At 37.5% G+C, this 25,195-nt stretch overlaps 1 protein-coding gene across 2 annotated transcripts; it reads right to left on the reverse strand.

Annotated features, from left to right (window-relative positions):
• Positions 1 to 1,203: 1,203 nt before the first annotated feature.
• On the reverse strand, positions 1,204 to 20,967 carry LOC138049377 (forkhead box protein N3-like). Of its 2 annotated transcripts, none has more exons than XM_068895627.1 (7): positions 20,826 to 20,967; positions 20,612 to 20,692; positions 9,872 to 10,445; positions 8,234 to 8,399; positions 6,487 to 6,576; positions 4,976 to 5,135; positions 1,204 to 3,692 (listed from the first exon to the last, which is right to left on the reverse strand). In XM_068895627.1, exons 3-7 carry the CDS (start codon positions 10,436 to 10,438, stop codon positions 3,266 to 3,268), a joined length of 1,410 nt encoding a protein of 469 aa, XP_068751728.1. In that variant the 5' UTR covers positions 10,439 to 10,445; positions 20,612 to 20,692; positions 20,826 to 20,967; the 3' UTR covers positions 1,204 to 3,265. The 2 variants fall into 2 exon arrangements, with proteins under 2 accessions (XP_068751728.1, XP_068751727.1); XM_068895626.1 differs by having other exon boundaries at positions 8,234 to 8,411.
• Between the last annotated feature and the right edge of the window lie 4,228 nt (positions 20,968 to 25,195).

Below are 25,195 nucleotides of genomic sequence, written 5' to 3' on the forward strand. Positions count from 1 at the left end.
ACGCATGCTTGATGAATGAAGAATGTTTTGATTTCGATCAAACATTTTCTCCAACATACAACAAATGTTGAGGCGTGTAGCCACCCTTTCAACAATGTTGTATTGCAAAGACCAATCAAAGTTTTAATGGCCTAGTCTCCAAAACACAAACAAGACATACGCCTTCAAAACGTTGCGCGACTAAAGTGACGTGTTTCCAACAATGTTGTATATACGTATCCAACATTGTTAGAAGCGTTCTTCTAACAATGTTACAATGTGTAGCCAGGGCTTTAAAGTCCATTACGTATGGAAAAAAATGAATAACAGCTGTCTATGATTCTAAGACAGTTTCGATGCAATTATCAAAATAGACTCCCAAAAATAATTCTTTAACTAAGAACTGCGAATGACAACGCGATCATGAAGTCTTGGGGCAGCAAATGTAGTGATTTCGTTTTTCGAACGCAAACAAACATTTCTAAGCGGGCACAGAATTTTTTTTTTTTTAATTAAAACGCAACGTTTGATATTAATTTTAGTTCGAGTTTCCAACTACAAAGCAGCTCCTTAATTTTTCAAAACATCTGCGACCATTTCCTGCTATCTCATCGTGTGAAATCGCCCACGACCCAATAAAGTGAAAACGCCTAAGACCAGTGGCGCGAGATTTTATCGTCAATGACTCAGCAAGACTCAACAATTTGTGACATTGCCTCCAAACATAACCCAAAAAAGCCTTAAGGTAGAGCCCTGAGTCTTCTAAAAAATTAATTCCCGACTATTTATATAGACCGAAGAATGCTACCCCTAACAAGTGCCATTAATTAAAAGCAGACAAGTAAGGTTTCCTGATGAAGCTCTAAGTTCTAACGTAACTAAAGAAATGTGTTGTGCAATTGAGAAGAATTCATATTTTGATCACTTGATATAATAGTTGCCCCAATCGCTTCCGTCATTGACAAAGAATTCGAAAGCATTTTCAATTTGAATTTTACCCTTCCACGAACTACAATTCCTCGACATTTCAATATCAAGATGTTTCTTTGGGAGTTAAATTGGTAAGCCATTCCCATCCTGAATCATTAACTTATGCCTTATTAAATAATATCATAATTAACCTGAAAAAAAGATGTACAGCTTATTTCCTGCGAAGGAAAACATGTTGATTAATTTTCAGATCCAAATTATCAATTTGTTCTTTTCATTATACTAAAAAAAGAATTTTTTGTATTTTTTTTTTTCGGTCTACTTTGAAATACTCTTGTGATTCAAGGCGCGTTGTAAGGTCCATTTCATTTTCCATTTTTTTTTTTGTATTTAACTTCGTTCTAAATTTGATTATTAAACATCGTACATGGGATTTTCGTCAGCAGTTTGCTTTAACATCTTGGAGCGGTGCATTTCTTTTCATTCGCTTTTGATATCCATGGCCAAATTGCTCGAAACATCGTAAGCGTTTTAAGTGTTAAGAGGAGCCCATTACAAGGAACGTACAACTTCATTGTATTTGTAGAACGGCGTTTTTACAGACCGAGTTATTTTTAGACTGATTTTCCCGCGAAACCAGACCTTTCCAGCGAATCACATGTCTTGCATGAGAAGTTACTACCCATGGGATTGAGAATAGTCACTCGTACAGGCCAAATCTTATTTAAGAACTCGTCTAAAATAGCTTGATCTTTGAAAATGTTGTGACATCGACCTACTATTCTTTGACTGCATCCGACGCCACCGCGGCCATGTTGAACAATAGCGAAAAAGTCTGTTGGGAATTTGACTCTTATTATGCAAAACTTGAGCTACGTTTCTCTATTGTTTTCGCAACAACATGGCCGTCTTATCACGTGAGTGCAATCAAAGAATTGGAGTTGTAGGCTCCTAGTATTAACCTTTCCTCAGTTAAAAATCAAAGACCCAACGATTACGATAAATTCTGGGTCATGGATCAGGAAACCTATAGATTCCTATAGAGATCCTCAAAGAAACTGTATCTTAAACTTGCCATGCATGTTTACGAAACACTCTCAACAAAATTACTCAACTATGATAGGGCAAACGCAGCAGAATTAAATTCAGTTGCAATGGAGACCACGCGAAACCGAAACACGAAAACTCAATATTAAATGAGAGTGTTTTTAACGGTTGGCCCAAAGATCACGGTTTTAACCAAAAAGCTCGAAGAAAAGAAAAGGAATTTTGTTGAGTGTATAATTAAAAAAAAAACATCTTTTCGTGCAATTTGGACACAGCCAAGGTTTTCAAAACATCACTTGCACCCTTAAATTAAATTCCGTATTGTATTCGATTTCTTGCGATTTTCTGTTCATACTTTCCCCGTTTGAAAAAGATAAGAAAATAAATGTGAGTTTCTACGCTTTAGTCATGAAGCTACTTGACTTCTCTAAATTAAATATAAAACCTGAGGATAATAACGCAATAATTATTATATTCAGGTTTTGGAATTTATGGAATAATCAAAGGGGAGCACAAGAACCGAAACTAATCCTTGTAATTGCTCATAGCCCAAAGGTTTCGCACGAGTCGGAGCAAAACGCCAAATACAGGATGTATCTTCCCTAATTCCAAATTCCATTTTAAAGTATGTTTTAAGGAAGAAATATCATCATAAAAACTCTCAGAGTAACTGACGTTGTACTATTATAATTTTTCTTTCCCTGGATAGAGCGATTTTCATTCTTGAGGAACGTGTAAAAAGCTAACTTGCCTGAACTGTAATTCTCAATGTGTTGATCTTTTGACTTTCTTCATGGAGCGATTTTCACTTGAGTGACGTAAACTGGAGTTCAAGTACTTACTTCACCAAATATGGCAGTGGCATTCAAATGTGCCAATCACAACACAGCGCAAACACCTGTAATCCAGTCATCTCTGAACGCCTTTGCCTGATTGGCTGAGAATTCGCGCGATTTTTCAGCCTAGTTGTGACGTCAAACTGTGGCAATCGCGAGATTTCGACACTTAATTGAAAAGCCGCTTTGTTGCTGTCTGAGATCAACATGTAAAAAATTGAACATTAATTGTCAGCTGTTCGGGGCCTACATAAATTGCCTCCAGAGCGAAGCTAATTCGAGATTTGACGCATGGCAAGTTGTGATGCAACTAGCAGTTCCTAGAATCGAAAAATGTATCGAACACAATCCTCCCTTAATTTTCAGTGATGCAATATGCCCATTACTAAAATCAAGCGGCCAATCCCGGCTACGCTAGTGCGGGGACCAGAGACACGCACTATGCACTTTTCCATGCTAGTGTGTGGTATTTGCTAGCTTACCATGGTTGTGGAACATTGCGGAACTGGGCTCGTAGAAGTTGATGAAGGCCTTGGTGAAGGAATAAAAGCCGAGTTTGCAAGCTCCAGTAGAGCATCGGCCCCTGCAATAGCGTTTAATTTCTCCGTAGTACTATCGCGACGTCCTCGCCTGTGACGTGGCACCGTTTTGTCACTTTTCCCCCCTTTTTTCCTGTCTATCTCGTCTTCAATACCTTGGCCATAACCGCTGTCGCTAAGTTCATCCTTCACGACTCTTTTCATAGTCTCTTCAATCTCGCTATCGTCGTCCTCGTCCGAGTCGACATGATGATCAAATTCAAACTCCCCGTCCAGGGAGGAGTCGGGAGAGATGTTTTGTTTCATTCGCACAGAGTCGATCTTGTTAAGAGATGACGACAAACTGCTTCTCTTGTGATATCTGCAAAAGTATGAGCCATTCACAGTCGTTAGAATCCAATTACGACTGAAATATCAGTGTTTTAACTTCTCACTAACAAAACATCAAGGCAGAGTCTCCCATAGATGGTTTTCACCTGACGTCACAGCAGCCGTGTTGGTGCAAAGAACAATATAGAAAAAGGTCTTTTGGGAATTTGACTCTGTTATAATTAAAAACAGGAGTCATCATTTGCTACTGTTTTGTGCACGCACGTGGCCGTTTCATCACGTGGTTGAAAACCATCTACATGTAAGCCAGTCGTCGGTGTAACAGGTGCCGAAGTTGCCATGGTTACCTCTTGCCATTTGCTGGCCCTGCTTGTCACCTCATTGGCTATTTTCTAAAAAAATGCATGCGAATATATCTGGATTACAACAAGCGCGTAATCTTCTTCTACTGCATTTAAAGTCTCTTATATTTTTAATGTTTGCTTGTCTTTATCCCGACGTGCGCATGTTGTTTTTTTAAACTCCGCAGATGTCATACTGAAATCATTGGAATCGCAGTGGAATAAGTTAACCTTATCACATGGAGTCTCGTTCCCAGAGTCATCGTTCCCTTGACCAGCGGTCGGGAACGAGAGACTTTGGTCAAATCCAAAAAAGGCCATATTTGATTGGCTGTTGAAAAACGGTTTCATTTTCTGCCAATTTTACCGGATGTTAGTTTTCGAGGGAAAATTGAAAATTGTTTGCGGAGTTTTATGCGCCAACCCTCAACGTGTCGTCGCGGGAAAAATTGTTTGCAACAGCGGAGACTGTATCCTTTGAATTGTACACTTTTTTTCTTTAAAGCCTCATACTGGACTTCCTTTGGGGAGATTTTTAGCTTTCCCTAACCTCTCGAGAGCGTAGTCCACTGCCTTGTGGAAGTGTTCCACTTTAGAGGAAGAAGCCATATTTCTAAAAGTTTGACTTTCCACGCATTCACGCACGCGCAGTTATTTAACCGGAACCAGTACTGGTTCCAGTTTTGGATTATCCCAGGGCTTCCCGGTCCGCTGGACAAGAGAACGGAGGCTCTGGGAACAAGATTGTATCACATGTGACCTCAAGTGGAGCGAAGGTAAGACATACAAAAAAAGCATCAACGCAGAGCAATGAAAATCCGTGAGAGAGGGCGAAGCAATAGCACTGCACATACGAAATAAGCAACTACCCTTTGACTAGCAGCCAACATAAATTCCAAGTGAACTTTGTTTATGAATGACCACATTTCTCAACGGCAAAGATTCCAACTTCACTCAAACAATCCTGACTTACCTTTTTTGAGAATCTATCAAAAGTGAAGGGCTCTTGTATTTTGCCATAGACACGGCCCCAGAAAACGAACGTCTGTGTCTATAGTAAAATTCTTTCGCTCTTTTAACCAACAGCTCCTCTCGGTCAGTTTCGGAAGGAGGGCACGACTGGCAGCGAACCACTAATAGAGAAAACAAATCTTATTTTAACATACACAGAAAAGAACAATGATCTTTAGCATCGGATTTTATAGTACTGCAACTTCAAGTAGCTAAAATCTGCGAGTACGTAATCGCTGCACTGTGATACATACCGCTTACTAACCAAGTTTGAGTTCCGTACTGTAAGTTACTGACCAAGTATTTTCCGTTGACTTATGGCCCAAGCGTGGAGCACACGGGCCATGAATCAAAGGAAAAAATCATGGATCAGTGGAAACAACACCATTCAAAATGCAAATATTTTAGATCATCAATTTTCATAATTCCGCGAAATCTCATCTTCAAGCGCCATCAATCAAACGAAATCAATTGATGCATGACATAACCTACCAATCAGCATCTTTGAACAGAATTTGGATTGACGACCATTCGACGAAAGTCTGATTTTTTCTGGCTCTCCTTTTGCAACTGCTTTAGTAACATTCATAACTTAGAATGATCAAAACTCTTCACACGTTACTTTCCCAGTCAAGATAATTACGATCATCCGGGTGACGTTTAGCCTGCTTGCAGGAGGTTGATGTTGTTGTCGCCCATGAAATACGTACAGTATCAGACGCCTATATTGGAACAGCGTGGGATAGGTCTGGGCCGGACGACAATAGAGAGCTTTAGATTCTAGGACGAGAACGACTACGAGCACCAAATTTTCTCATAGAACAACAGTGAGCACGTGCAAACCAGCGTCATTTCGGCGGGAAAAACGCGTTGCCGTCGTCATTTTAGTACGAGGTTTTGCAAAGATGTCGTCGTGTCAAAACAAGTCAACAAGACGGTAGCAGCTCTGGCATTTTTTGATCAGCAAAAAGGCCCAGGTAACAGCACTAAGAATAACTGAGCAACCTATACTGCTAACAAAGAGTAAGATTAATCGTACGGGTTATAAATCTTCTCAGTATTTTCGCTAAAAACAAACAGTCAAAACTCGTCCTCGCTCTCGTCCTCGTCCTAGAATCTAAAGGTCCCTAATGTGGAGTGGGAAGAGTGGAGTTTCGCGGCAAAAACAACATCTACCGCCTGCAAGCAGGCTAACTGACGTTTCGACAACCTGAGCGAAATACATCTTCAACCTGAGCGGAAGTCATCTTCATCTTCGCTTGACTCTGAAGCTAACTTCCGCTCAGGTTATCAATGAATGACATCCTGAACATCCCTTTTCAGGACTACACTCACCCGAATGATCATACTTCCCTTGCTTACATGACTCCTGGGTTCAAAGCATTATTACAATGACAAATAGGTGTCTTTCATATATAACTAAATTAAATTCTCTGGCAATGTTGTATCATTGCCGGAACTACATGTACTCACTTTCAGCAACTCTCAATGCAGGTGGTGTGCTTATCATACAGATCGTTGCCACAGCCTCGGCTTCAGCATCAGGATCCACCTCTATTTTACCTAAAATTATTAATATTATTATTATTATTATTATTATTATTATTATTATTATTATTATTATTATTAAATGTGAGAATGATATACAGAGTAAATGAAATGGTGACAATAGAACCCACTGGAAACTCAGAAAAAATCCGAGCCCCAGATGGGATTCAAACCCACGACTCTCCGTGATCTAGTCGGATGCTCTAACCACTGAGCTACTGGAGACTCTATGGTGAGCAAGGTCGAAATGTGGGTTTTGACTGGAGCTGCATCACGCAGCTACAGAGTAAAATAACGGCAGCATAGCTCATAACTGCATCACGCAGTCACCTTAAAGCATATCTACGATATCTACGATATGCGATCATTTGCTCACTTGGGTGGTTGGTTGACCGCATCGCAGATATGCTTTAATGTGACTGCATGATGCAGTTATGAGCTATGCTGCCGTTTTTTGACTCTGTAGCTGCGCGATGCAGCTCGAGTCAAAACCCACATTTCGACGCTGCTCACCATAGAGTCTCCAGTAGCTCAGTGGTTAGAGCATCCGACTAAACCATTAATAATCATTGTAATACACAGTAACATAAAAACAGCTAAAAAACCCTAGCCCCAGTTTCTTCATCACTAGCTGGTTTCCATGGAAACTAATATAAGCAGTCAACCTAAATCCCAGGCCTCGGTTGTTCAAAAGGTGGATAGCGCTATCCACACCGGATAAATCACTGTCCAGTGAACGCAATTGCACTATCCAATGGATAGTGATTTATCTGGTGGATAGTGCTATCCACCCTTTGAACAACTGGAACCTGATGTTTATTGGTCATTCTGTCTCCATTGCCAAAGGTCAACAGAATACTTATGCAAATTTCAGATGTTCAGCTAAGTTAAAAGAACAAAATGGTGTGATAGGAAATGCAGAGCAGCTAAGTACAAGAACACTTTTGCAGAAAGTGAATCCGATTCAGGGCTCGTACTGTACTGTGTCGCCAGTGGGCCGGGATTAACAAAGCAAAATGCAAGCCTTCAATACATGTCTTTAAAGAAACCGCCGAAAATTGCAGATTATTGAGTGAATGGCATTGTGCTTGAAACAATGCAGCTATATTACAGTACATTTTTTCTTATTTCTTTATTTCCTTTAGCACAACTAGCAGCAAAGTGTTTTGAAACTGCTAACCCTTTTATTTCATAATAGCGAAGGTACAAACTAGCCGCAAATTTGCAACTCCTCTGAGATATTATTTTTAGTCGCAAATAGAAAAATTTCAGTCACACATGCGACTGTATTGGTCACAATTTGAGTCCTGTAGATTGAACAATGAGCGTCGGTTTAACACTCATAGCGTAAATATTACAATGAATTTTTTCAATTTACGGTAGCACATTACACGCACAGTGGTTTTCGACAAAGTGTCGTAAAACAAATATGATGCTAATTACTTTGACCAATCACAGCAGATGCAAACAGTGCAATGAACCAATCCAAATTTGAAGCAATCTGTGAGTAACCAGCTCAAAGTGTAGAAAAGTCACGAGTACCAGTCACGATTGGCTTTGGTTTTGTATAATTGGTTGATAAACTGGCATAAGATTTTTAAACCAATCACATAACTACTTTCCACAGTCATTTCAAAAGTGCTCTATTAAAGCACAGCACTGTTTCGCTCACCAGTGTTAATCCCAGGCAAACCATCAGCTCCTAAACTCTTTGGTGAAGGTGGTGGTGTAGTTAACATATGATGATACGGGTGCAACGACGGTGTCTTTCTCAGCGCTTGCAAGAGATTCGGTCTGTAATCAGGATCAACTGTCCACAATGATCCTTTGCCAATATTCTGAGGATAAAACTATTGCCGAATTAGAATACAAGACAATCTAATCTGAAGATTTTTCCTTTGATGACGTTCGTTTATGCATGATGTCTGTGGGTAACTCCATCATAACACAATACTCTTTGTTTGTTTCCCAAATTTTGCATAAGAAATGTTTTTTAATTTCTCTAAGTCCCTAGAGAAACTGGAAACAATGTTTATTTATAATTTGGGTGGACAAACAAAGAGTAATAGAGACCTTCAGATTCTAGGACGAGAACGACTACGAGTACCAAATTTTCTCATAGAACAAAAGTGAGCGCGCGCAAACCAGTGTCATTTTGGCGGGAAAAACGTGTTACCGTCGTCATTTTAGTAAGAGGTTTTGCAAAAATGTCATAGTGTCAAAACAAGTCAACAACAGGGAAGCAGTTTTGGCATTTTTTGATCAGCAAAGAGGCCCAGGTAACAGCAATAAGAATAACTGAGCAACCTATACTGCTAACAAAGAGTAAGATTAATCATACGGGTTATAAATTTCTCAGTATTTTCGCTAAAAACAAACAGTCAAAACTCGTCCTCATTCTCATCCTCGTCCTAGAATCTAAAGGTCCCTATAATTTATGCTATTTTCTAATACGGGCAATTGAGCAGTACTTTCCAGTGGTGCTGTTTATTATGCTGTACAAGGTGGTACTAACTTTTGAGTCGGTGGATGAAATCCTGAAGTGTGACCATTCAAATGAAAGATAATGAGCAATACTTTCCTGTGGTGCTGTTTATTATGCTGTACAATGTGGTTCTAAATATTAACTCTGTGGATAAGTGCGACTATTGAAATAAAACCTCCTGACCAGTCCTTTTTCTAGTGGTTCTGTCTATTATCCTCTACAAGATGGTTTTTGCCTTTGAGTCTGTGGATGAAATTATTCTAAAGTGCAACCTTCAGTACCATTCAAATGAAAGCTACTGAGCAGTACTATCCTGTGGTGCTATTTATTATGCTGTACAAGGTGGTTCTTGCTTTTGAATCTGTAGGTGAAATCCTAATTTGTGACCATTCAAATGAAGGCTGCTGTACTTCCCTGTGGTGACCTTTATTATGCAAACGAAGGTGGTTAATTTACTTTTAAGTCTGTGCATGAAAAATTTTAATAATTCTGAAGTGTTCCAAACCTACTGAAAAGAACTTCCCTGTGGCTCTGTTTATTATGCTGTACAAGGAGGTTATAACTTTTGAGTCTGCAGATGTAATCCTCAAGTGTGGCCATTCAAGTGAAAGCTCCTGGCCAGCACACTCCCGTAGCACTATAATTTATCAATACACTGAGTACCATATGGTTCTAACAGCATTCAAGTCTAAACTACACTCTTAAAGCGACAATATTGGAATGAAAGAAACCAAGCAGCTCTTTCCTGTGGTGCTGTCGTTAGGTGATTGCCTCCTTGTCTAGAATAAACTTGGAACAATACTGATGCTCTAATTTGCAGCTTACCTGCCCTTTATCCTTATCAACTTTCTTAAAACACTTGTTCAAAGACAGGTTGTGTCGCACAGAGTTCTTCCAACCAAGTCTCGCATCCCGAAAGTATGGAAAATGTTCCATAATCCAACTGTAAATGTCCTTCACCGGCAATCTCTTCATGGGCGCTTCCTCAATGGCCATGAAAATGAGCGATGAAAATGAATAAGGTGGCTTTGAAGGGCTCTTCCGTTTATTTGTCAATGCGTCCGTAGAGACTGGTCCTTTTGCCTGGCCCTCTCTAGGAGGGGTGTCAAAGATATCTCCGTTAACATCCCTTGTTGGGGACACCGGGGGTACTGTGGCCGACACTTCAAAGCCTTTCAAAATATCATTGTTTTGAAGCCAATTAAGGCTTGTTAGATCATCATCTGGATCACCTTTTTCTGTTCGGATGGCACCAAAACAACTTGAGCTTAAGTTAACTTTTGTGCTTTCATCAAAGGATGTCTTTAAGCTTGCACCACCCAAAGATTTACTAAGATAGGGCTTTGAGTTTGTCTTTGGTCTATCCATGTCTGTCTTACGGATTGGTGGCATTGTGAACCTGCAATAAAGACAACAGCTTTAACTTATGATCCTTGAAATTCTTTCAAATGACACAATTTTCAGTAAGCTTTGGAGCTATTCCTTTCATTTGTATAGAATGAACAAAAACAACTTTAGATAAAATTATTTCTTGTAAAAAACCATTTTTTCACACCTGTAAAAGCAATAATTATAGTTCTGCTAATTTTAAGGAAAAATAGGCATCCATTGTGTTTATGTGGATAGTGCAGGAGGCTGGTATTCTCCAGTAATCATTTTTGCAAATTTAATTTTCTTTTACTGTTTATTGTGTTATCCAATTTTGTTGTAATTTTTGCGTTCCGATTACGAACAGTTTGATGTTTTTAAGTAATCCCTATCAGATAGGGTTGGTACCTGGATGGGAGACCATTGGGAAACCTTTTTTAACTTGATTGCTTTCTTGCATTTGGTTGATAAAGGCTTTTCTGTTTTTATTCTTTCCACATTTTTGATGACTGGCGATGGAGTCCCCATACAGAGCTGTACTAAGCGGGTGTTGACTCACAAAGCCTGTGAGGCCTGATTACAATGTACCCATTATATTTTTAATTTTCTTTTTCGCGATTTATTTTGTTGTCCAATGTTGCTGTCGTTTTGGCATTAGCATTTACATAACCGATTTTGTATACATTGGTGCAATAGTATCCACTGAAGTTAAGCCCATTGATTCACAAAGTTCACAGGCTCTAGGCCTGATTGCGACTTCCTTTTCCGATTTATTTTGTCGTCCAATCACCTTAGCATTTACATAATTTGGTGCTCGTTTTCACTGAAGTTACAGACGTAAGTCCGTTCGGATGGAGTAAGTTCTTGGATGGGAGACCACCGCAAAATCCCTGTGACACAGAAATCTTATCTTTTTAAACTTCCTTCTCTTTATGCTTAATTTCTTTTTTGTAATTTTTGTATTTTGGTTGTTAAAGGCATTTTTCAAATATCCTTTTATTTCTGTATTTGGAGGAATAGCAAATTAGAATCCCCAAACGGTACAGTTAGGCTAAGCGGGTGTTGACTCACAAAGCCCACAAGCACTCTAGGCAAGAATGCCACCAATGTTAAAGAAATGAAAAGAGGTGACAAGTCGGCCGCAAACAGAATAACTGTACAATGGACAACAATAATTATTGTTGAAATTCAAGAAAATCCTAAATTGGTTTCGTAACCCACGCACGTGCTGCAGGCCTACCATCTTACACTTAATCACTCACTTACTCAGACAGTGCCGATGACAATAACAGTGCACTACCCACAAAAATTTTAGAAGACTTAACAGAAACGCAACTTTTTTCACCAACTACTTCATATTTTAAAAAAGGAACTAAAGAAACCACCGTAAACACCTGCAGATAAGACACACCTTTTTCCCCGAAATCGTCGCTAGAAATCAGGGGTGTGGCTTATCTGCGGGAACGTTTTAAAAAGGCTTCTTCTGGTGTCCAGGTTTAAATCTTCATGTCCAATCTAATGTTGGGTTAATAAGCTACAAACATTCCGTTCTTGTTGTAATGCAAAAATTAATTTTATGGAAAAACTGTGTTGAATGAAGAAATTCCTGTCAACAAATATCACAAAAAGATCAATCATATGTAAAACTTGGTAGAAAAGATGTTCATTATAATATATTAAAGTGTTAAAATTGTGGGTAAGGCTGTAAAAGTATTTTCCGTTCCAATATGTTAATACCGTAGTGAGTTTAGCTTCAATGAACAGTGGATGAAGAAGACTTCTAAAGACGTGACTGTGGATTTCTTTTGATTTCTTTCAAAAAAACATTTTTTCCAAAATTTGAGCTCCTAAATTTAGGGTGCGGCTTATCTGCAGGTGTTCACGGTTTATGCCTTGCATTTCTTGAATGCAATTGAAAAAGAGTGCAAAGTTTTATCGTCAAAGACTTAGCTGCAATCTTCAAATTTCTTTTACAGCTAACTATTTTTTTAAGCATGATCTTTCTCTCGCAAAAAGGCATAAATACCATTATGATAATTGTGTAGTTACCCAAGAGAAAAACATTGACAGTTCCAAATTTCATACTGTTATTTGACAAGGTAATTTTCAGCAAACAGATGTGTTCATAACAATGCATGACAATGTAGTAACCACCACCTGGTAATGACTCAAAAAGGCAAAGAACATGCAAGTTGTGTGTGTACAAGTTATTATTAATTAACAGGCTTTTTGCATAACAATCATTGAATGTCAATTTTGTTTTTGCACAATTATGGTAGCAAATTTGGATCACACTGACTGTGCATATAACCTCGACCAAACAATTTTCGCAGGTCACAAGTATGACAAATTAGAAAGGCATTTGGACCTGTTGATGTTCATTTTTCTTGAATTTTTATGTGACCCAAAACAACTTTTTGCAAAAGCACTCTCCCAAAATTTGACTGCAGCTGACAACAAAAACTCGCACACTTTATTTTACTCAACTTCAAAATCATGCAATACAATGCATGTACTATGGGACAATCTGAACAATTTTTAAAACAAACTTTGTTCTACCAAGAGGAAACTTGAGGCTTAAAAATATTTACGGTATGTGTTACGAATATACAATCTTTAATTCAAAGCGGCTGACATATTACGTTATTTAATTTTATTCAAAGAAGACATTGTTGCTTTGACAAAGGGACTCATAAATTCAGAAGCACCGAAACAAGGGCTAAATAAAATAGAAATTATAATATTCCATATTTTGATATTATAGTGTTTTTACAACTACATAGGTTTAATTAAGCCCAAGGCAAAGGTATTTTGCAGAACGAGGCATACCGAGTGTTCAGCGCTCTCAGTTCATGTACTACCCATATCAAAGGATAAAATAATTACCTCACAATTTGCACTTATTTTTGAGGGAACTTACTGCAAATAATTATTGAAAAGGCATATTTCGTGAGACTTAAATTTTGCAATTTGGCAAAAAAAATTATGTTTAAAAGAAACCAAATTTCGCCAAAATTGACAAAATAATGATCTGTATTAATTAACACACAGAATTACTTCCTTTACACCAAAGTTATGGATATGAAGCACTGGAGATCACCACTAGTGCATGGTGGGTTGGGAACTTCAGTCAAAGGAGACCACAAAAAGAATAGAGATATAATTAACAAATACAAATATCTTGCTGTCGCAAGTTACAAGGAGATGGTGCTTGATGATGGTCACTTACAGATACTGTGTCTCCCCTCCCCAGCACTTCTGTGTCACACAATTTAACTACCCTCCTGTTAAAACAACACTAAGCATAATCATAATTTGTATTCAACAATTAAAAGATATCAAGATTTTTTGGGACAAACAACTGACCCACCAACCAATCTTGATACACACATTTGGCATCCCGGCAGATTTTGAAGGGGTGAATGACAAGGCTGTTGCCTAACAGGAGCCCGGTAGCCTGGGGCTCCCAAAGAATAGCTCTGGGCGCCTTAATTTTTCACAGCAACACCTTTCACTTCATATGTTGGCCTCCTAAGTTCTCAGCGTTTAGCTCTGAGGGCCCCTTTAAAATTTTGTTAGACTTTTATTCTTAGTCATTCTTAGACTTTTCCGTGAATGACATCATGGGAGAGAGGGACTGGGATTGAGACAGGTCCAAAACAGGTCCACACTTGTCTGTTTTACCACAAATTGGTATCAAATGCACTCCATAATCTTTGATTACTACTACACCATGGCAACTGTAACCAAATACAAAGTAGTCTTGTAGGCCATGGATAACTTAATTAAAGAAGGATGGGAGGTCAACAATGTTGTTATTGCACACCCACCAAGTGATATGGATAGCAGTCTTTGTTAATGGTGAAAACATCTGCTTTATCTTCACAAACCAAGCTTCATACATGAAATGACCAACCTACCCTTTTAGCAATAATAGAAGGAAAACAACGCCTTCACGAAATTATTTTGAACGTTAAGCATACAGAATATCATATACATGAACTTTGAGATACAATTAACACCAACAGAAGGTCACATTTAATTTCTCATTTGATGATATTCCAAAAGCTCATTAATCCACGAACAAAAAGATCACGAAAACAACAGAAATGTTTCTTAACAAAAAGGAGGAATTTATACTGCAAGTATTATTCTTTGTGAGATGCGCATGTAATTTGTTGTCTATTTTTACCAGAATTATATCACAGAAACATGACACAAGACAGATCAGACCGCTCTGATCACATTTTCACATCACAGTTCCAGCAAACCAACTTTGCATTATGTAGTAGCAATGTTTAAATTCAAGAAACACATTAAATTCATACCCAGGTGGTTAATTAAGCAACAGAACAATTCCACAAGAGGCTCTATCATGTGGAAAGACATTAATCAAAATCTGATGTTTTTGTAATCAATACCCTTGATCCAGATTTTAAAACCCCAGTAAGCGGATTTCATCAACAAAACAGTATTACATTTCTCCAGGATGAAGCCATGCAAAAACTTGCTAATTTGAAAATGGAGCATGATGCTACCAAAGGCTAACACAAAGGAAAAATTGTTTAGACAAAGACAAATTAAGTTTGCAAGACGAGTCCTCTTACAATAGTTACATAATTTGAATCACAGCACGAAACATAAACATGCTACACTTTTGCCATGGCGTTGTAGCATGTTTGAAAATAAAACTTCACTATTGCACTGTGGAAGAGAGAGAAAAAAGTAAAAAATTCAAACCAGCCTGCCTGTGCCTTTAAGGTACATCCATGGTATCTATCAATCTCTTTGAACGATGCTACAACTATTACAAAACCAGTTAAAGGCCACTCAATTGCTGCAGAATGTGCTCTTAAGACACGTCATTCACCTCTTAATTGAAATTAACAAAGGCAGCTAGTCTAAACTACTTCAAGAAAATCGTCCAGAAACCTCTCACTTTTGTTTAGCTGAAAAGGAAGTTTAAATGTTTTTTAACTGTCAAGTTCATTTCTGAAATTCTTTTCTTCATCCATTATTTTCTTTACTGATATTCATGCACACCAACTGGCACTTGAAAAGAGCTTTTGCTGAAAACATATAATTGCACTTTGCAGACATAGAATTTTAATATAAAATTACTTATGTGAGAGAAAGCTACAGTAGATGACAAAGATAACAAATAGGGGCATTACCATGACAAACAGAGCGAAAACTATAGAATATGCAATTTTTGTTTCAGGCAGGAAGCCTTTCCTATTCTGACTCACTACACTTATAAATCTGAACCAGTAACAAATTCTAAGGTGACAAGCAACATCTTATCGTATTGCATAACTCGTCCATTCTGAAACAATAAAGGACATTTACATCGGAGGACAAGGAAGACTACCAGACAGTACATGAGTTTTCCTTATTAAACATGCGCATGAGGTTTGGAGGCTAACATTTTTCAAAGTGCACATGCTCAGAATGGAAAACTCATACTTGCAGTTGTCCCCATCCTCCATTCTAGAGGTCCATAATATCAAATAGGATCAAACCACTGTAGGTTTTTCTCACGGCAGATCTCTTGGAGACAGGCTATCAACATAAATAAAATTACACTATTTTCCTAAACAAGGACAAAGACCTGCCACATCTATTCTGAACATATCAAAAGAAATAATATTCTACAAAACACATCTGGATTTCTTTAAAAAAATATATGAAGATTGCATAGTTTGGAGATAATGTTCTATTCCCAAATGCTTTACTTTCAAAGGAAGTTTCAGCATACTGTTACAGTTTCTTGATCAGATTTCATTAAATCCACTTCTCACCTAAATAAAAAGGCACCATAAAAAAGTACCCCGTCATGATATAGGGTTTTTGGGGGTTTAACCTTGTGACTCTAAGGAGTGACCAGCATGTAAATACTCCTAAGAACTTCAATGAAATGTTAGTCAGACAGGTATTGAGAATGAAGAACATTATCAGCTTCACAGTTGTGATCTTGATATAACCACCAAATTTGACAACCCAACAGAGAAATCCATTGTACTAGTTGGGAGGAAGAACATATCAATCGCGAAAACGAAAGGGCTAAAGAAGCTGGCCACAAAAAGAAAATAATTGCTACGTTTTTCAGACAAAGCATCTTTTTACGAAGCTCTCATAAACAACAAGCCATTCCTAGGGTGACAACCTGCTAAAATTGCCCTCTGGGCTTCTCATGGAAGCCAGGTATAAAACAAAATGGAAGCATGGCAACATGTCTTAACAACACAAAAGCAAATCAAATACCACTGAAAGACATTTGCCACATGCTCCTGGTGTGCCATAGCAACAAAGAGATTATGCAAACATACTTAAATTTCAAAATAATTATTTTATGCAGGAATCTTCTGCAGTACCACTACAAAGTTAGAATTTCCACTGAGAGGTCCACTTTGTGACAGAAAACAAATTAGCCACAAACTAAAAGCAGCTTCTTCCTTGAAAATACAATTTGTCCATAATAATTTGTCCAGGAGGAATGTCTATCTCTCTGTCAAGGGAGACAGCCAATATCACAATTCAAATGCGACAAAATCCAGATTTCCCATGTACATGCAACCACATTAAATCCTTCTTTAAACATTCATTAAAAATAAAAGGCACCCCCAAAATCTTTTAACACCATCATGTTAAAAAATACACATTCACTTAAATTTTCTAAACTGATGGAAGCTACCAACACATTGAAAATCCCTGTACAGTGTACATGTCAGACCACAACTTTGGTCATTAAAATTAATGATTACACTGTTTTATCATTTTAACTTTGTCCTCATCAAATAGTCATTTGGCTTAGTGCTGACTGTCAAAAAATATGTAATTACATATAACACAGCTATTTAAACAAAGTCACAATAAATATTGTATATTTGGAAATAAATTCAGTTGCTTACGTAAATTATGCAAATGACTTAAATTATGAGCATACTTGCCTTGCAGACTGAGAAATCTTCCCTTTTAAACGTCTGAAAGGGTTTTAAGCTTTTTATCAATTTAGGTGAAAAATTATACTACAGCGTACCTGGTAGTTTTGTGATAGTTACCAGGTAATGCCGCTGATAATCTCCCAAATGGAGAGGTAGGGTGTAATATCTGCATTGTATCATTGGGATTTAATCCAATTAAAGCCTAGATCTGGTTTTTGTTACGTTAGTAACTCCCATATCCCTTGCATGCACTCTATAAGAAAACAGGCACAGCTGGCACTACCAATAACAGTTTTATAAAATTCTTCAGCATCTTAAATATCCTTCCAGCATTCTTGAGTACAGTAAGAGTAAAAACAGTCCACAGCACTCTGGCAGTTTAGTGAAAATTGTGATATAGGATATGAACTAATGAAGTAGCCAGGTAGTGTGTTTTATTTCAGGGGTGGGAGGGGTTTTAAAATACCCAAAAACTAAAGGCTTGTAACACAGTTATTTATTTCAAGTTAATAACAGAAAAAATATCAAAAATTCATTTTCAAAACCATGGGAGCCATAGGAAATGCGTGTTGGAGAATTGCCACAAGCCACCAGCTGGTTTGACCCATGTTCAATTTCCCTGGCCTGATGTCTATTTTCTTTTGACAATTCCCTTTTCCATATTAAGAGATTTTTCTGTGGGTATTCTAGGTCTTGCCTTCTCAAAAACAACTAATATCATTTAAAATTATCATTCCATCTGGATGCAGCACAACTTGAATAAATAACAAATTTATTAGATAAGACTTTTTCAGGTGGTTGGGTTTTCCCACCTGAATTACACATCTCTCTCTGAAAACTGCCACACACAACTAGGTTTGATTTTACTGCCTTGTCACTATAGCAACAATGCCATGGCAACAAAAACAAAACCAACTCAAATTTATAATAAAAAACCTCAAATCTGCCTGCTATCTATATTCATATGAGAAAAACCATTAACATAAGATAAGAAAGATAAGAAACTGTAAAAGATTACAAAAGAAACTTGAATAATTCCAAAGATGTTGACCTCCCTGAAGCTTAATTAAACACTGAGAGAAATAGGGATAATAAACAGCAAGAGCGAATCTTTTTTGCCACATTATTTTTAAGAAAAATTATCTTGCTGTCAACAATTTTTTTAACAGCCACGTTCTTTTCGAGAAAAGCAAAGTACAATCTTCTTGTAATCGGCTCATCTTAGATTCTGAAGGAAATTACTGGACAATTTCATTTGTGGAGGTACCCAACCAAAACCCTTGCTTTGGCTAAGCTTAATTTAATCGCATTAAAAATGCTTTCTGCTGAAAATAATTAGTCCTTTACTTTTAAACTAATTGTGTAACCCAGTCCTGATTGGCTGTGCTATTAAATTCCGAGGACATCAATCACCCAACAAAGTGTGTTCTATTTATTTTCCAACATCGGTCTTGCTACATGTTTTTTCAAAATCCAAGCAGTCGTGTTGACTTTGTCAATAAAAATTAAAGCTAAATTCACTCACCTCTTCAAAGGGAATTTTTTATCAGGAAAAAAATCAGCCAAAAAATCGTTGCCCAATATGACCGATCGATTAGTTTTATCTCCTGAACATATGGAAATCGCGAATTTCATAGCATCTTGGCGACAAGGAGAATAAATATTATTAAAAAGTTGCACTTTAAATAAAATTCCGACACCCGTTTTAATGTGTAGATCGTTGGAGAATAAATCGGATTTTCTAACCAATAATTTTACATGCATTTGTAATTTAAAGTAAATTTAATCTGTGCCTCCCAGCTTCCAAGCGGTGAAATTAGAAAAAGCTTGAACAAGCTCGTGTAAGTTGTAAAAAATAGGCAGCACGCAATACAAAACTGCGAGTCGTGAATGAAATGAAGTATATGAGCTGCGTGTTTTCAAAGAAAATGATTGATCGATATCACATCGAGCCTTTTAAAATCTATTCAAAACAATGGCTTCACCCACAAGCTACATGTAAGGAGAAATTTAAAAACACCCCCATGGTAGATCGAATTACAAAAACATCGCCGACTTCAGCCTTTCGAGAGTGTTTTCCGCAACAGATATGGAACAAGATGTTGCTGTAGATTTGCCAATAGTCGTTGGTAATTTGGTCGTTACAAAACACACTCGTTCAATCTTGGGAAGCTTCTTATACATCTCGTCAAAAACAAAATTCATGATTTATTCATATATTAAAATATTCTTTTCATTTTCAACGATGGAACAAAACACTGGGGGCACAAGCCTCCAAAAGTTATAAATCACTTCGACTGTGCATTTCTGTTTGTTAATTTCTTCGAGGCTAATAGAGCTCCACAACGCAAAAAATCAAAATCTCCAAGCAAAATATCGCAAAGCGTTCTACCTGTTGTCACCAATAACATCGCAACGCCATGCGGCCGACAGATTTAATAATATATTGAAATTTTACGATCTACGAGACAAAAGCTTCACAAAAAGAGGAAGAAAATAAAGAAAGTCTTCCGAAATCGCTGTAAATTACTCCACATATGATAAAAAATAAATCTTCCTGTTCTCGGGTCGTCTGATGCTAGTTATCGCAATGAATCCGCACAACAGATCAATCATTCGACAAAAGAATGAAATATCTTTTAAGAACAACACTAAGTCCCAAAGGGCCTCATCGGTAATTTTGACACCAAAATGGAACGAAGACACGAGAGAAATAAAGCTAAGTAATTGCTGTTTTGTCCAGGGAGATCGATGAACGCATCGCAACAACGAAACTGAAAATGGGAGTTTTCAAAAGTCGATCGAATTTTTTCGCATAGCAATATTTTGTGAACGAGCCCCACTGCACAATGTGTCTACACGTGCTAAAAGAATCCTCATTGCAAACAGTATTCACACAATAAAAATTGACATGACTTTCTAGTTAATCACAATTTATCAAAACTTGGTGTTTGACTTTCTACAGCTCCTGATTTTCCTCGCCGATAACCAGTAAGCCACGCTGAAGAGTTGAGACGTAAAAGTGGGTAAGAGGAAATATCGGGGTGTTCGCGACATTTCTATGAAAAGAGTTTCAGTTTCACAAACAATAGACCCTTCGTGTCCTTATTTAATGCAAGGAACTACGCTCTGACTTTGAATTACTGCGTTTAAGTGTTGGGTTTGGCCACAGAGATTCCGGGCAACATCAACGTGGCTGGCTGCTTCGGCAGCGACTGCGAACAAAAAGATCATATGACACGTAAATGCTCACCTCAAAATAGCAAGTTATCTCCTTCAGTTCATAGTTGAAGCGTTTCTTTTTCCTACAGGCCCATATGGATGGAGACTAGGGCTGAAATATAACACAGAGACAGAAATCCGTTAAATGTGTTCAAGCAACACATGAGCAATAACCGTTCCTTCGAACAAGACGTTCGGAAAATGACGACATCGTCCAAAGCAACCGAGATTTTTCGAAAATTTACCTCGCAAACAGACCACGTTGGGAAAATCAAAAGATAATGACTTAGAGACGAGATAAGGTAGATTCCGTGCTAGCTTCCTTGGGGCGAGCTCCGTTGGGTAAAGCTTCACACATTGATAGTAAAATGAAATGATATGACGAAGGACAGAGAAAGCACACTGGGCCAAGGGACTGGTAACCGGGGCAACGTCAAGCCATGAGACTGGTTTCTATGGTAACGAGCGTCCGAGTCCCTTAGCCGCTACTTTTTTTTTTTTTTTAAGCGCTTATACAATGCGCCAACTAAAACGGCCAATATTTTGGTTAGAAGCTAATATTCTGTTTTCCATTCCCATCAATAAAACTTAGCATTGTAAATAGCTAATAACACTTCTTCGGATCACTCAGGAGAAACAGGCGGTACCGACTTTTTCAATAGTTTCGCGATATTTTACTGCGGTGTCCAACGATCTTCAAGGCCAAGGGTGATTTATTTTGCGCGGTCAGTGAGTTAAAAGCACAAAGGACGAGTTATCATTTGCCAGAAATACCTCCTCTGGTGTTTAAAAAGCATAAATCGAAATAAAACGTACCACCTTACAGTTTTAGCACCCCACTCCATGCGCTGTTTTAATTCGTGATTCTTAACGTGACTTCATGTAACAGAAATTTATTGCATCAGCAATTCCGATCGAGCAAAATTCTGTGACCTGGAAATTTGAAAAAAATAAGGAATTTTAAACCAGTGAATTTCTGAGACCAAAGGGCCAATACATATCGAGTATCTGTAATTATTTTCCTTGTCAGTAGAAAAAGACTTTTTCATTTTTCATGAACAGTATATCTAATCATGCCTGCAATTTGACATCCATTTCCCTCAGGCGAGAGTAGAAAATTCTGCGCACGGAAAATTATTTTGAAATTAGGAAAAAATATGAATAAATTCGTAAAAATGGCGTAATTTTGGTAACCTGGAAAACGTCCTTACTGGCTAGGTTTGTTTAGGTGATGTCCTACTTAGAAAGCCAAATGTTGACCAAGCATCACCGTTTCTATGGATTCGATAATTTGGAAAGAAATTCGCAAATGTTTCTAGGCAATAAGGTGACGCGCTTTGTCAGGTTCCTAGTTCCTAACGTCCGCTGAAGTTTTGTCTTCTTTATGTTTATCGAGAGACTTGACTCAGTGTTTCACTCTTGACAAGCCAAATAAATAATTAAACATAGAGTGGTCGTAAAAATCGTAAATATTTGCCAAATTCAGAAAAACATTCGATCTTGAAGAAAATGTGATTTTAATTTAGGGGCATTAGAGAGAGATTCAATTTAGGTGAAATTACAAAAGAAATGGTTCCTTCGGAGGGAAACCGACACATCAGTTTTACACTAAATAAAATGCAGTTTGACATAATTTGAGAAAAAAAATGAGAGATAAGGGAGTTTAGTATGGACATTAAACAAGCCAATATTTGAGGAATGAATTTCAGTGTATAACGTACTCGAAGCGAAATGGTTCCTCTGCTGGTTATGGTAATGTTTGGACGAGTGGTTTAAAGTGAAGGCAAACATCGTTTTGGAAAAGACATGCGTACTTTTTAAGAGATCTTAACATTCAACTAAACGTTTGCGTGATTTTACATATCGTGATTAAATATTTCAATCGACTTTCGACTGGCTTTAACAAGCCGGGCAAGGACAAAAACGTACCTATTTGCATTAAGATATGTAGCTGTCTATCATTCTAAACATTAGCAAAAGAAATTTAGAACAAATCAATCAAAAATGGTCCCCTCTGGGGGGATCTATAGGAAACAATCAATTTAATTCACAGAGTAATAGTAATGTTTGGCAGTTATCAAAGCATTTTCCAATGCCATCTTTTGCATGATTGGTGCGATTGGAACCACATATTCAACATCACTTAAGAATATGTGATTGGGTTCATTTAACGTTGCAAATATAATAATAAAACAACACGGTTTGGCGACGCTATTCATGAAAAATCACCCAAAAATGCAACAGATCTTTCTAGGTGAAATAATCTCTGCATCTTTTATTGTTTTAATTTGTTAAAAATAGCACGTTTCCATCAAAAAATTAGTTCTGCGTGATAGTTTTGATGGGGCTTTCTCAGTCTTCCAAACAAGGCTTGAAATATATCTTTTTGTTAATTCTGTTCAAGGCCACTGTCCAGCATAAGCTGATCTTAATTCCAGATATTCAGTCGCAACTCGAAGAGAACAATTACTTGAAAGTTTTTGTATTTACAATAACAGATTTAGCTATGTAGCAATGAAAACATTCGAAAACAGCCGCGCGAAGTTCATTATTTAGCTCACAATAGAGCCACAATTCTTTTTGCAAATTGGTAAATGATCTCACTCAGTGGGAACATTTTAATCGCGGATGCCTGAAAAGGAAACTCAAATTGATTTAGAAAATGCGACCACGTTGTTCAAATTTAAAAACAATAGGGTTGACACCTGTTCGAAATAACGAGGAAGAATTGTCTCTTTACTGTTAACAGAACATATACGCTGGTATTATTCTCTTTTGAAGGACATAGAATGCAGTTCTAAACGTCGGTGGCTTGCAAGTCCAGCTGTTCCTAACAACAAGCAACGGCTCGTTTTCCGACCTTACAAGGTGCTACTCATGCGCGCGTTTTGCGTCGCTTAGCAATAACCCGCTGAAGCTTTAATATGCGAACAAGTAAACTCGACTCGAAATATCAAATAAGTCGCATAGCCTGATAATTTGTCAAAAAAACAATTAAAAATGAACATATTTATAAAACTAAAAATTTTCCATCATACGTTTGTGTAGATAATGTTCGAAAAATGGTGGACTCTCTTTCCCAGTCGGTATAAAAAAAGTAAGATCTATGTTTCCAATTCATCGACAATTTATTTTTCAAATATCGTGAGAAATTCTTTACCGTTTAAGTGGTAAAAGCATTTTTCACTGCCACATCAATGTTTTAGTTCCAATATGGTCGGAAAGACATATTGAAGTTTGGCTAGTTTCCTAGGAAACAAAAATAATCAACCTGATATTGTGTCCATCAGCATCGTATCCTCATAATTGTATCGCATGCGCGAGCCAAGGCCGCTTTGTGAGGCCAGTAGTTATATAGCAAAAACAATAACAACTTTACAGATCCACGGCTTTCTCTCCAAATCTTTCGTTAATTTAAAATCATTTCTTGCTGAATTATGCTGATTCGGTGAGTTTCTTGTTCGGTAAACAATTATCCCGGCGATCGAGTTTTTAAATGCAGGTACCCGATTTGCATTTAACTTCACATGTCTTAAGCCGCTTTTTACAACTTTTTTCTCCTAAAAGACATTGAATTTTAATATAGCTTGATTAACTAAATGGGCTTTTGGCTGATTGAAAAAAACAATTAAACTAGAATATCCTGCGCCACAAACTCGTTATCGTATACCTGTCTCCACCAAAATCTCCCAATTATTTTACATGATACATGTACCGAAATGCTGATAAATACGATTTTATGGAGATTTCTTTTTTGATTTCAAACATTTGCAGCTAAACCGGTTTCACTGTTTTGCGTCAAAGCCAATATAATTAATAAAAATGAACGCAATAACTCAAAGACAATCTTCACTGGTAACCGCAATGATGCCATCATAGAGCTAGCGCTTCGGTAAACCACACTTCACTTACTCAATCGCAGCACCTCTTGGTACGCCCTCCTGTAGTCAAAGCCAAATCTCGGAAAAATTAAATTCAATTTAATAAGCGAACGTTCTTAGCTTAGTTCTTCTCCGCAGCACGAGGGTAAATTGGTTGTTTTTCTATACTGTTTGAGCAATCACAAACCAGTGAAAGGGAAAGTGTCGCACGTGCTTTTCATTGTGACTGTACTTTCTTATTTTTTTCTGGGGGGGAGGGTGGTGGACAATTTGTTCCAAGTGGAAATTTCCTCAAGATCTTTAAATTTAGTTCCATATTGTTTTTACCTCTATAAAGCCCTGTAAAAAGGTTTTAACACAGGAGCAATTGTGGCTGTGTTGTCTTCCTGTCCTCCGGGCTCTAGCGTAATTACTTGAAGCAGTGCACGTATTTTTTCAGCTACTTTTAGTGGAATTATTTTTGGTAATTTCCCAAGCTAAGAGAAACAAGACATTAAAGAAGAGACGTCAAAAGGGATTGCTTTGCAAATTGATTAAAAAGAAAAATAATCAGTAGAATGATAGGCGATTTATCCAAACTGATACGTTTCCAAATTCTCCAGTTTTATCTGGGCGGAAACGAATCAAATTTCTTTTGATCCACAGCAAGGTCTTCGTATAGTTTTCACCTATCCATTTTAAAACGCTAAAAAAAGAAAAAAACAAATGTTTATACCTCTCATTAACCATGCTTT

Source organism: Montipora capricornis, chromosome 5 (genome assembly GCF_036669925.1).
Source record: "Montipora capricornis isolate CH-2021 chromosome 5, ASM3666992v2, whole genome shotgun sequence".
Classification (NCBI taxonomy): Eukaryota; Metazoa; Cnidaria; class Anthozoa; order Scleractinia; family Acroporidae; genus Montipora; species Montipora capricornis.

What these genes read in the sequence shown, in the direction of transcription:
- LOC138049377 (XM_068895626.1), bottom strand. Translation starts at nt 10,438, where the DNA reads ATGCCACCAATCCGTAAGACAGACATGGATAGACCAAAGACAAACTCA. An exon ending in TTGATAAGGATAAAGGGCAG is followed by an intron (nt 8,412 to 9,871) that starts GTAAGCTGCAAA and finishes ATTCGGCAATAG; the next exon opens with TTTTATCCTCAGAATATTGG. An exon ending in TTGATAGATTCTCAAAAAAG is followed by an intron (nt 3,693 to 4,975) that starts GTAAGTCAGGAT and finishes ATACTTTTGCAG; the next exon opens with ATATCACAAGAGAAGCAGTT.